The sequence below is a fragment of the Coturnix japonica genome, chromosome 2 (genome assembly GCF_054131305.1).
Source record: "Coturnix japonica strain WE chromosome 2, WE-NBRP24, whole genome shotgun sequence".
NCBI classification, from domain to species: Eukaryota; Metazoa; Chordata; class Aves; order Galliformes; family Phasianidae; genus Coturnix; species Coturnix japonica.
The window spans coordinates 64,756,670-64,769,299 of record NC_140664.1 but is presented as its reverse complement, the minus strand read 5'-3'; the positions used below and the strand labels follow the sequence as shown (position 1 = coordinate 64,769,299).

Genomic DNA, 12,630 nt, shown 5'->3' with positions numbered 1-12,630 from the left:
GTCTGAAATGTAAAAAAAAAAAATAAAATAATTCTACTTGTACAGAAAAGATCAAAATTTGCCCCAAGATTTCAGAAAAAGGCAGAGTCCTGCACAAGGCTTTCTGCTGTGATTTAAAATGCATTACTATGATTAGCTCTAAGCAGTAACTTTTGTACTGGACAAACTCAGCTGACCCTTCAGTTAGCAACTATAAAGCACTGGAGATAAACGTGTTTAGGTTTTGGTACATATGCTGCCAAAGTTACACAATAACACACTTGTTTTCAGGATTATAGTTCAAAGAGCATTTATAGTAGACACACAAATAAGCTTTTGCTTGTTTGTCTCAGATCATGTGAACATAATTCAAAGGATCAGTTTTCTGCCTGTCATAGGATGAAGGAGTGAAGCATTTTCAGCATAAACACAACATTAAAAAAGACCTTTTTTAATGTCTAGATTTCTACTCTAGGAATAATTAAAAAAAAAAAAAAAAGAAAAAAAAAAGCATCCTACCAGACAAACAGAAAGCAGGCTGCTTTTGATATACGCCATATACGGTTCTAATTGTTGATTTTAATGCATCCTTCCTTTTTTATAATCTTAAAAAGATGATTGTTCCTAGAAAGTTCACAGGCCATCTGGCTCTTTTTGCTTTTGCCTCCATTTTTCAATTCTAAATCATTCGTGTGAGTATACTCCTACAACACATATACATGCATGCATCAACAGACATACATCTGCCTGGACCTGGGCAAAGTTTTTAACATTCTTCCACACAGCACTCTTATCTCCAAAGTGGAGAGACATGGCTTTGACAAATGTATCACTTGGTCGATAAGGACTTGGCTGCATTCTTGCAATGTGGACAATGGCTCAGTACTTAAGTGGAAACCTGTGATGAGTGGTATTCTTCAGGTTTCTGCACTGAGACTGCTATTATTTAATATCTTTGTAGACAGCATGGGCAGTGGGATTAAATACAACCTCAAGTTTGTAGATGAGAGTTGTCACTGAGACGTCATCAGAAGGGACCTTGACAGGCTTGAGAGGTTCAACAAGGCCAAGTCCAACATCCTGCAATTCTCTCAGGGGAATTCTAAGCATGAATACAGGCTGGATGATGCATGGATAGAGAGCAGCCCTGTGGAGAGGGACGTGAAGGCGTTGGTGGATGAAAAACTGAAAGGAAGGCAGCAATTTGCGCTTACAACCTGGAAAATCTAATTGTATACTGGAACACAGCTAAAGAAATACAGGTAGCAGGTCAAAAGAGATGATTCTCCTCCTACAGTTGACTCTCTTGAAACCCCACCTGGAGTACTGTGTTTAGCTCTGGGCCCCCTTGCATAAGGAAGATATGCACCTGTTGGAGTGAGTCCTGAGGAGGGCCATGAAGAAGATCATAGGGCTGGAGCACCTCTCCCGTGAAGAAAGGCTGAGTTGGTGTTATTTAGGTCAAAGCAGAGAAGATTCCAAGAGAACTTTCTAGTGTCCTTCCAGTACCTAACTGGGGTGTACAGGATAGATACGGATGGACTTTATAAGAGAGTAAAGTGACAGAACTGGGGGAATGGTTTTAAACTGAAAAAGGGTAGATTTAGTTTAGATATAAGGAAGAAATTATTCATAAAGAGAGTAGTGAAGCACTGGAACGGGTTTCCCAGAGAAGCTGTAGATCCTGGAAGTGCTGAAGGCCACATCAGATGGGGCTTTGGGAACCTAATATAGCAAAAATTATCCCTGCCAATTAGGGTTGGAACTAGATAATCTTTAAGGTCCCTTCCAACTCAAAACATTCTATGATTCAATGAAGAGGGGTGAGATTTCACAAAAATCTGGAAAGAAATCTGGAGATTTCACAAAAATCTGGGTGCATGGATTGCTTTTATGTTACTTTTATTCTCGTTGTACAATATGCAATATTTTCAGTATTCTGCTTGGGTGATTCTCTGCTTTTTCAGATGCTGCATGCAAATCAGGGAATCTCTGTCCCTAAACCCAAAATCAAGCTTAGAAAAACACACAGAGGGATTAAGGAGATAACAGAATAACTTTATCCGGTACTACTGGTCTGAAATGTTTTTGATTTTTTTTTTTTTCCATTACCAAGTAATTTAAGGGATAAGAAGAATGTTGGCAGTAAAGAATATCTAATTTGGAGGGATCAGGGTGACATGTAATATGTCCCTAGTGCTATGTTCCTGGACATGATAGGAATTTGCTCTTAAATTTCAAAATAATGGAGAAAAATAATCACATCTTAACAATCTTTTCTTAGTTTTACAACAATTAATTACAATTAGAGTTCCCCCCTCTCTGCATTCTACAAGGACATCTATGATGCTGAGTTTAAAATCCTATCATTCTGACTTGGGATCTTTTTACACCAACTTGCAGAGAAATCAAATCCAAACACTGCCACATGAGTAACTACTAGGGTAGCCATGTTTCTTCGTGGGCTTTTAGATATTGTTTTCAGCTTGCTATTTGAATTTCAGGTTTAAATTGTTGTAAAGAAGTAAAACAAGTTATTTGTAATTGATGGTTGTGTTTCTGGTGTTCATCTGGAAACTGGAGGAAAACTGTTCCACCAGAATCACCATCATGTAAAATCTTCTTACCTTAGTTCCTGAAGTAGGTACAAGTCCCACAGCTGCCATATATGTGCTTCCAATTGTCTTGATTTTTTCTATGTCCTTATAACATTCTTTCTCCATAAGCTTTGTTTAAAACATAAAACTGTTAAATATTACATAGTATTTTAGGCAAGAAACCATAGTTATCAGAAAATATATGCAAGCCAATTAAACCATACTAGGTTTGATAAGTTGAGTCATGCTTATTTTGAGGTCATTTAAACAATTCTACAATTAACTTGTATTTCAATACTTTTTGTATATTAGAGGATTTTGAGGTCAGATTCAGGCATTTATGAGTACAAATCAGGAGCTTCAGAGGGAAGCCCTGTGGACATACATTACCTTCCAATAAGAACTTAACAGTACTATTTTATTTGGCAGTTCAAAGTATACTAAATTGTTACAAATAACTTTTTCAGACAAAAGTTTAGTAGATTTGATGTGCTTGAAAGACAAAGTGTTTAAACCTTACCTCGTCAAAATCAGCAATAATTTCATTTAACAGGCGTAAACACTCCACTCCCATATTATTGCCATCTAGTTCAATGTAGAAATCATTGAAATTTGGGATGGAAGCAAACATCACTCCCACTTGTGAATATGACTGGTAATAAAGGTCCTGCAGTACATGAATAAATATAATTTTATTTAAATTGTTTAATATAAAACAGGCATGGTCATTATTATATGTATCTTACTGCCAAACAGCATAGCAATTGCCTTGATAGCTACAACAAGTCATCATTTTGTAGAGAGAAATCCAGTCCTATTGAAAAATAATTGCAAAATTTTTCTCCCCTCAAAAACACAAAATATAATTTAATTTTGAGCTATTAAACCCATTTAAAACAACTTATCATTCTTTTATTTTTCTTTTATTTTTTTTCCCTGTTTAAGGAAGAAGTGATGGAAATAAACAGAAAGTTTGAACAGTTTTAGAATTTTTATTGTATAGGAAATATCACTGCATTTTTTCTAATATTGTTTTATAAATGAAATGGGAGAAAGAACAATTTTACCCTGCAGCACAAAACCAGCCTTGCTCTTTCACCTCTTTTCCAGAGTTGCAGACTCCTCTATTCAGAAGTAAAAGTATAATTTTGCTGTCTACAAAGGCTTCTGCTTAATAATTCGTAGAGCTAACAGAAAGCAGAATCAAATCTGTGGTTTGGATCAAATACAAGGGCTTCTCAGAAAGTAATGCCTCCTATTTTATTATGTTAGCACCTGCCATTAGAGGAAGATTTTGGTGATAGGGCAGTAGGGGTTGAATTTCATAAACATTTGCTGAATGCTTATGGAAACCAAATGGAGGATGTTGGTACAACGAGGAAGTTGGTGATATGTTGGAGCAGTGGCAACAGCAATGTGAAAGACAAGCCATGTTCTGGATTGCCATACACATACATCATACCATGAGATGTATAGCATCTTGATCAGCTTATCTGCATGAATTGGTGGATTGAAACCAGGGAACTGTTGACATGATGCTAATTAAGTTGAAAGCTTGAACTTCCAGAGTAAGGCCAAAGAAGAAGACAACCTTTCTCTTGCAAAACAGTAATGCCAGGCTTCATCCCAGTTTGAAGACCATGGAACACTCTGCCAATCTTGGCTGGACTCCTCTACCACAATTACTGTACAGTTTGGATTTGGCACCTTTTGATTTCCATGTATTCAATGAAAGTTGATTGTGGGAGCAATCTTTTCTTAGCAATGATACTGTTACTAGAAGCTGTGAAACAGTGGGTCATTTCCACTGGTGAAATTTTTGCAATTGTGGCATGCAGCTCTTGTTAATAACTGGCAAAAGTTCATAGCTAGTGGTGTAACTGTTGAAAAATTGTGTTTTGTAGCTAAGAATTTGTTCTTTCAAGTAGTGTTACTATGCTCTTCATATCTGCTGTTTCCTTGGAAATAAATAGGAGGCATTACTTTGGGAGTGACCTACATAAGTTGGTTTAAAATCCAAAGCACAGAAACACATAGTTTAAAAGAGTGATGTAGTGGCCATTATGGCTACATCATTAATGCAGATATTGCATGTAGAAGAAGGCCTGTGAAACCTTCCTGAACCAGCATACTTCATCATTAAAGATTTTGAAGTGTGTAATATTTTCTATTTTTCACCTTTAAAGGCTGGGCTTGGTAATAGCAATGTATTTGCAGAATTAGAGTGGTTCAGATGAAGCTTCATACTCTGAAACTAAGGTTATGAAATACTGTGATAAATCAGTATCACACAGAATCATAGAATCACTGAATGACTGAATAGCTTGGGTTGAAAGGGATCTCCAGGATCATCAAGCTCCAAGCCCCCTGCTGCATGCAGGGCTACCAACCTCCATATCTAATACTAGACCAAGCTGCCCAGGGCCCCACCCAACCTGGCCTTGAAGGCCTCCAGGTTGACTGCCTAGAGACAACCTCTCTAGGCAATCTGTTCCAGAACCTCACAACTCTCTTGGTAAAGAGCTACTCCCTGATATCCAACCTAAATCTTCCCTCTCTCATCCTAAAACCATTTCCCATTTTCCTGCCCTTGTAAAGAGTTGACTCCTCTCCTGTTTATAGGCTCCCTTTAGGTTCTGGGAGGCTGCAATGAGGTCACCCCAAAGCTGTACAGATGCTGAATGATAGAAAATACTGTTATCTCTTTTATTACAGCTCTTTGGAGAAGGAGAACACTGCAGAGAAAGACAGAATTCTGAACAAATTCCCACATGCAAGTATTTACAAAGCCATTTATTTTATTTTGAATGAAATTTTGTAAGGAGAAGTTTTCTTGAAAACACAGTTGAAAGGTGACCCATGATACAAAAGACAGCTCATACAGCACCTTATATTTAAAAATCTTGATTTACCATATTCCTTGGATTAGACATAAGAAAGTGCTGTGCAACATGTGCTGGCAATAGGTTGAAGAGAATTCTTTTATTATCCAGCTTGACTCTCTCCATATCATCTCTCTCTTCTTCTGCCTGTAGGGACAGATGAAAATAAAAAAATTTCCGAAATGTAAAAAATAGAAATTAGCTGAAACCACTGATTAGTTCATCCACTGACATTAAACTGAACAAAAAAAGAGCTTTCAATGCTTTATTCATTGTTCCTATTGATATCTGACATAGACCTCTGCTTCTACAAGCGTGCACTCATAAAAAGCTACAAAAATTCCCTTATGCTATAGAAGGTAGGAAAAAAGGAAGGCAGGCAAGAATGCCAGGAGGCCTCTGTAAATCAACAAGGAACTCCTGGACTTAATGAAGCTCAAAAAGACAGTCTATAGGGAATGGAAGCAGGAATGGGTTACCTGGAAGGAATACAAAGAAGTTGCCAGGGAATACAAAGAATACAAGAGCAGCCAGGGATCAGGTTGGGGATGGTAAAATCCAGATAGAATTAAATCTAGCCAGGAACATGAAGCTGAACAAGAAGAAATTCTACATGTATGTCAGTGATTAAAGTAAGGCCAGTGAAGATGTGAGCCCCCTCTAGAAGGAAACTGGAGACCTGATCATGAGGGATATGGAAAAAGCTGAGGTGCTCAATGACTTCTTTGACTCACTCTTCAACAGCAAGAAGAGGGAAGGGATGCAATACAGAGGGACCTGGGCCCACCTGTTGCACATGTCCATGCCAACCTCATACAACCTTGTATGATATTGGCCTTTGTGTTAAATTACTTCTTTTCAGATAGGTGAAGATAATGACAAGAGTATTTGATCTAGATTTCAAAATAGAGAAGCCTGGAGAATCATTAGTATTTAAAGCAAATGGAAACATCACTTTATGATAAGATAGAAACAGACCCACTAACACAGTAGTATCAACAGATAAAAAATCTGTTTTAAAAATCCTCAAGAAAGATGGGGAAAAATAATATTTAAAAAAAAAAAAAGAAAAAAAAAAAAGAGTAAATTACATCAGCATTTGTCACAAATACATATACAGTTTCTGTGCACAACAGCACCAGAGATTCTACCATTCACGGGAATGTTAATGTTAAGGATGTGCCTAGGTGTTGGTGTTATAACAGTTGAGGTACTTAACACAAGGTTCTGGAGTCATGTTGAAAGTGACTTGAGTCACAGTATTCAGTGAGGGCCACACATAAGGAAGCAATTCTAAAAATCAGACCCATTATTGGAAAAATAATTCATATCTAGAGATCTCATTTGAGATTCCATCCTAATCCTTCTTAATCTCTTCTGCAAAATTATTCACTTCTTGTTCTGAGAGTGGCTTTTAGTGCTATATTCTAATTTTCACTAGAAAACATTTGATAAATACTATATAACAAATCTAAAGGAAATCACAACTTTTTCTTTACTTCAAAGGAGTCATAACACAATTCTTCTGCAGCAATTCCAATATAATTTTTTTCCCATATAGTTACAGCAGCAAAAGACTGGCAGATAAAATTCTCAGAGAAATTACAATTACAAAACAACTAAAAATCTGCTCTAGCCTTAATTGGTTTCCCTTTGTATATGGAATTTGTTCTCCATATCTATTACAAAGTCCACATTGTTTTTTCACTATCAATTCTTGTCCAAGTGTGACCTCTTTCTGGTGCACATTCCAACAATATTTGTTTGTTTGTTTGTTTCTCAATAAACCAATTTTTACTTTGAATGATAAAACTTAGGGAAAATGATGCTGTCCGGACACACAGAGACCATATTAGGAAAAGCAAGGCACAGAAAGAATTGAATTTTGCAAGAGATGCAGAAAATAAGAATGGATTCTGGAGGTACAGAAGATGCAAGGCAAGCAGAGTGTATGTACCTCCTCTGATAAATGAGAAGGGAGAACTAGCTTTAAGAACCATGGAAAGCTGAAGTACTCAACAAGTCCTTTGCCTCAGTCTTCAATGGCAGACAGGCTTTACACACCACTCTCACATCCTTGAGCATTTAGGCAGTATATGTACCATTTTAAGAGAAGAGCAAGTCCAAGACTTTTCATGAGACTGTATGTGTACAAGCCTATGAAGTCAGACAGCATGCATCCCAGGGTCCTGAAGGAACTGGATGGTGTGGTTGCCAAGCTGCTCTCTACCATATCATACATCACTCATAGATGTTAGGTGAAGTTCCCAATGACTGGAAAAAATCACTCACATTTTTAAGACAGGGAAAAGGGATACCATAGGAACTACAGGCTGGTGAGCTGCTTATCTATTCCTGAAAATATCATGGAACAGATTATCCTGGAAAGTATGCTAAGGTACATGCAAGATGAAAAAATGATCTGAGATAGCCAACAAAGCTTCATCAAGGGCAGACTGTGCCTGAACAATCTGGTGGCCATCTTTGATGGAGTGATGGCATCCGTGGATGAAGGAAGGACATCTTATGCCATCTACCCAGAATTACGCAAAGCCTTTGATATGGTCTCACACCACATTCTTCTCTCTAAATTAGTGTGATATGGATTTGAAGGCTGGACTATTGATGGGTAAAGAATTGATTAGATGTTCACATTCAGAGAGCTGAGGTCAGCAGCTATACGTCCAGGTGGTGGCTGTTGACTAATGGTGTCCTGCCAGGTGTACTTCAATGACATAGACACTGGAACTGAGTACATCCTCAGCAAGATTGCAGGCAACACCAAGGTAAGTGGTTCAGTTGATATAATAGCAGAAAAAGATGCCATCCAAAGGGACAGGAATAGTATTGAAAAGTGGGCCCACATGAAACTGATGAGATTCAACAAGGCAGTCTCAGGTACATGTACAGACTGGGAGAATAATTCACTGAGAGCAGCTCTGTGGAAAACAGCTTGAGGGTTCTGATGGAAAAAAAGCTTGACATCAGTGAGTATTGAGTACTTGCATCCCAGAAGGCGAATTATATCTTGGGCTGCAACAGATGAAGAGTGACCAGCAAGGTGAGGGAGGTGATTGCCCCTGTCTACACTGCTCTTGTGAGACCTATCTGAAGTACTGAATCCAGGTCCAGGGTCCCCAGCACAAGAAAGACACAAAGTTTTTGGAGTGAGTACAGAGGGGGGCCATAAAGATGGTGAGAGAGCTGGAGAATTTCTCATACAAAGGCAGGTTGAAGGAGCTGGGCTTGTTTAGCTTGGAGAAGAGAAGGATACAGGAGGACTCCACTGCAGGGGGAAATTTTTCACTGAGGATGGTGACATTCTGGAATAGGTATCTCAGAGAAGTTGTGGTTTCTCAGTCCAATCAAGGCCAGGTTGAATGCGTTCCTGGGTAACTCAATCTAGTGCCTCAATGTCCACAGCTGGAACTAAATGAACTTTAAGATCCTTTCCAAACCAAGACATTGCATGATTCCATGATTCTGTAGTAGTAAAAATTATTTTTCTAGATGACAATTGTATGGGAAATTGGTAATCACAGCCTGAACCTCTGACTAATCTGTGGGAGCACAGGTGTGAGTAATTTAGCTCTGCTCCCAGAAGAGGTGGAGTTTGACTCCACCTCCTCTAGACCTCATTTAAGAGCTGACCACCACTGAGGCAGCATGTCTTGGAGATTGCTCCCTGGTGGAGGTTGCCTCAGTGTTTTCCAGCAGACTGAAGGCTTCCATGTGGGTGAGTTTTTCCTGTAAGTAACCTTTTGAATATTTCCTACCATCTTTACATTATTATCACTGTACAACAACCTTTTGGATATCTACTACCATCTTTATGTTATTATCACTGTACAGATATTTTCTACCATCTTTATGTTATTGTCACTGTACACTAATCCAAATAAAGCTTACAACTCTTTTTTTTTTTTTTAATGTTCTAGAATATGAAAAATTTGACAGTAGCAAAGAGATTTAAGTTCAGACCTTGAATTAAATTACACTTTAGCTTACATATCAGTTTCTCTAATTTTCAAAGATTTTTCTTCTTCCTCAAAACCTTTAAGGTTTTTCAGTTAAGCTCTCAATACCACGTAGTGCAGAATGAAAGCCTCAGGGAACATACATCTATGGGCTAGGATGTAGAGAATTAAGAACAAGTGAAAGCAATAAAGCAGGTTTAGATAAATGGAGTAATCTGTCTGATCCATTGCATGGACAGTGATGTTGGTCAGTCATTGGCATGTGCCATTCTTTTCTGAGCTGGATGTGTGTGGAAGGTCATTTTTGAACAGTTATGGATTAAATTGTTTATTTTGAATGACACAATTGAGAATGTTTTCCAATTACATACGAAGTTTTCTACCAACAAAGTGTTCAGAACAAGGATAAATATATCAGCATTGAAGCATGACCTTGTGACCTCAGTCTTGTTGGTGAATTTCTGTCTATCCTTTGACTAGAAGTAAAGATAATTACAATATAACGACTTATGGAGAACAGACACTCCAGATTGTTGCACTTCCAGTCGTTTCCTTCTCAAATAAATGAGAGGCAAGTGATAGCTTTTCTTCTCTCATGAACAAAAGAGATCCAAGGAGATATTTGAAAAGGCAATGATGATGTAGAATGTATGTAGGGCGATGCAATGATATGAAGAATAAGATTAGCTAGCTTTGCCTGACCTAATCTCAGATCTGGAAGAAGTATAGTCATTAAAGTAGTGTAGTGCCTCTTTGGAACTACTCAGTGAAATATATTAGCTTATTTCATAGACAGTATTAATTCTGAAAGTATATATTTTGCTGGTACTTATGCTGCAGTCTCTGTATGGACTGCCCTACAATATACAGACATGTTAAATGTGAACTTTGTGCAGATCATCTAGGCTTTTAAGTGATTTGCTATGAACTTTAAAAAGATGTGGTATTGGTGTGAGCTATATTGTATCTTCTTTGTTACTAATGCATAGAGCTGGGTATCCATATCTTTCTGTTCCTTGCAGTCTTTCCTTGCATTGCTTGCAAACAAAGATAAGGAGTAAAGGTGAGCTTAAAGATTTGATCTTGTTCAGCTATGAGTACTCTAAAACTATCCCATCGCACAGTTCTATAGGGAAGAAAGCAAACCAAAAAATGGTATTTTCTGATCCTTTCTCTCATCTTCTAGTTTTCTGCCCTTCAGGATCAAATGAAAATTTTCCCTTTTTGTGAGTCATAAAATCCTGGTGCCTACTCTCTGAGACAAAAGGATGTATAGGTATTACTCTTTTTGAGGCAAAGCGGACACTGAAAAGGGAGGAGCACTTGGGACTGAAGAAAAAGGATTGACATAAGTATATAAGTAAGATCACAAGTACTTACATTACTGGCGGAAATATTATCCAGAGAGCTAAATAGCAATAAAACCCTCTTTTTTTTGCCCCTATTCCTGCTGGCTCATGTATGGGAAACTGTTGATCACAGCCTGAACCTCTGACCACCTGAGGCAAGCAATGAGTCAACTGTGGGAGCACAGGTGAAGGTAATTCAGCTGTACTACTGGAAGGGGTGGAGCCTGGCTCTACCTCTCCTAGATTCATTTAAGAGCTGACTGCCACTGAGGAAGAGATTGACCCTTTGTGGAGTCTACTGCACACCTTTGATGTTGGTGAGCATTTCTATTTATTATAGATTATCTTTCTATCATGGTAAACTTTCTTAATGAAGCCTCTGTTTACCTATTGATTGTACAACTATACAATTGTACAGTTCATTAAGAAGAGATGCCAGCATGATATTTTTGCAGTGACTGTTGGCTCAAAACCAAGAAAAATATTTTTTCTAAGAAGGTTAAGAAGTTGGGAAAGAGTTCCATAGTTCCATTCCATGGTATAAGTTTAAAAAAAAAAAAAAAGGGGGGGGGGAGGTGGATTAGGGGGGAGAAGGAAAAAAACCTAGACATTTAATTACTTTATCTCAAGTTTATAGTTGTAATGTCAACTTCACAGCTTTGAAATTCATAATGTATCTTAGATATAAACACATTACTTCATCGATGATGTGCTGTTAATTTTGAGAATGTGTTAGTCCCACTAATTTGTTCTAACAGTATTTGTAAGCAGTTTCATAAAGTCAGATATACACTTCCTGTGTACATGAGTACTAGAAAATCCTATGACTTACCTGCACAGCCCAGAGGTAGTCCAGACGTAACTTCAAGTCCACCTGTCTTGAGTGCAGTGCCAAAGCACAAGAAAATAGCAAAATAGCTAGTGTTGGTTCATAGCCTCGCATATAAAAGGATCCACCCCTTAAAAATAAAGTAAAAGTAAAAGTTATTCCAGGCTTTCTAAACACTGGATATTTTTAATATAAAATCTTTATTTTGGAATCTGTGGGTGTTCTCTAATCACCAGCCTTCTCCAAAAGTGGCTCATTCTGTTAGGGAGGTGGGTGACAGTACTATGACTGCATCTCATTGACACTCAGGTTCTTAAAGATCTTATAATTATATTCATTATTGTAGTGTGTTGTAGTGGAATTGCTAGGTCATAGCCTGAACCAGTGTGTGAGCACCTGACTGCGTGGAGTGGGGGGAGCCTAGATCCACCCTTCCTATTTCTCACTGTCAGTGATGCTTCTGGGAGTGTGTGTGCACTCAGACTTCTTGGTTTGCCTCCTCCTTCTCTAGTGTGCCAGAGTTTGAACCAGAGAAAGTTGAATTCCTCAGCTCACCTTTTTTTCCAGACTCTTGATGAGAAGGGTGATTTAATTTTGGTATCTTGTTCTTTAGCGCCTCTATCTCAAATAAAAGTTCTGTCATCACTTTTGTTTGCTTTACACGTGCGTGTATTTTTATTGAGAAAATATAGAACCTCTCAAAAATTCAAGTTTGAATGAAATTAGAATTGGGTGATAGTTGCTGAAATATGGAAGTGAAGACTTTAACAGTAATTGTAATATGAAATATAAACCAAGACTGCAGTATGATCAGATATGAGCATGAAACTTTGGAATAATGGGACAACAATTCCCAAGAGCTCATTCAGTATTATTAGACCCAACAGTATTTCTCATTCTGCAAAAGATGCAACCTTGGGCAGCATTTGAATGCTAGAAGGCAGGAATGCTAGAAGGCAGTTATCTAATGAGGTTCAACAAGGGCAAGTGTAGAGTCCTACACTTGGGGAGGAATAA

General features: G+C 37.9%; 1 protein-coding gene across 2 annotated transcripts in view; it reads right to left on the bottom strand.

The window, feature by feature from the left end:
• ADCY1 (adenylate cyclase 1) overlaps positions 1 to 12,630 on the bottom strand; it is a 135,992-nt gene that overhangs the window by 6,502 nt on the left and 116,860 nt on the right. Inside the window, exons 14-17 of one of the 2 annotated variants that reach the window (XR_014942684.1) lie at positions 11,617 to 11,743; positions 5,489 to 5,605; positions 3,097 to 3,243; positions 2,607 to 2,724 (exon numbers count right to left, since the gene is read on the bottom strand). Coding sequence is in view for 1 of the 2 variants with exons in the window: in XM_032442541.2 (XP_032298432.1) it covers positions 2,607 to 2,705; positions 3,097 to 3,243; positions 5,489 to 5,605; positions 11,617 to 11,743 (490 nt within the window). In the remaining variant the exon portion in view is untranslated. The remainder of the gene's footprint in view (positions 1 to 2,606; positions 2,725 to 3,096; positions 3,244 to 5,488; positions 5,606 to 11,616; positions 11,744 to 12,630) is intronic. The other variant, XM_032442541.2, reaches the window with a different exon arrangement.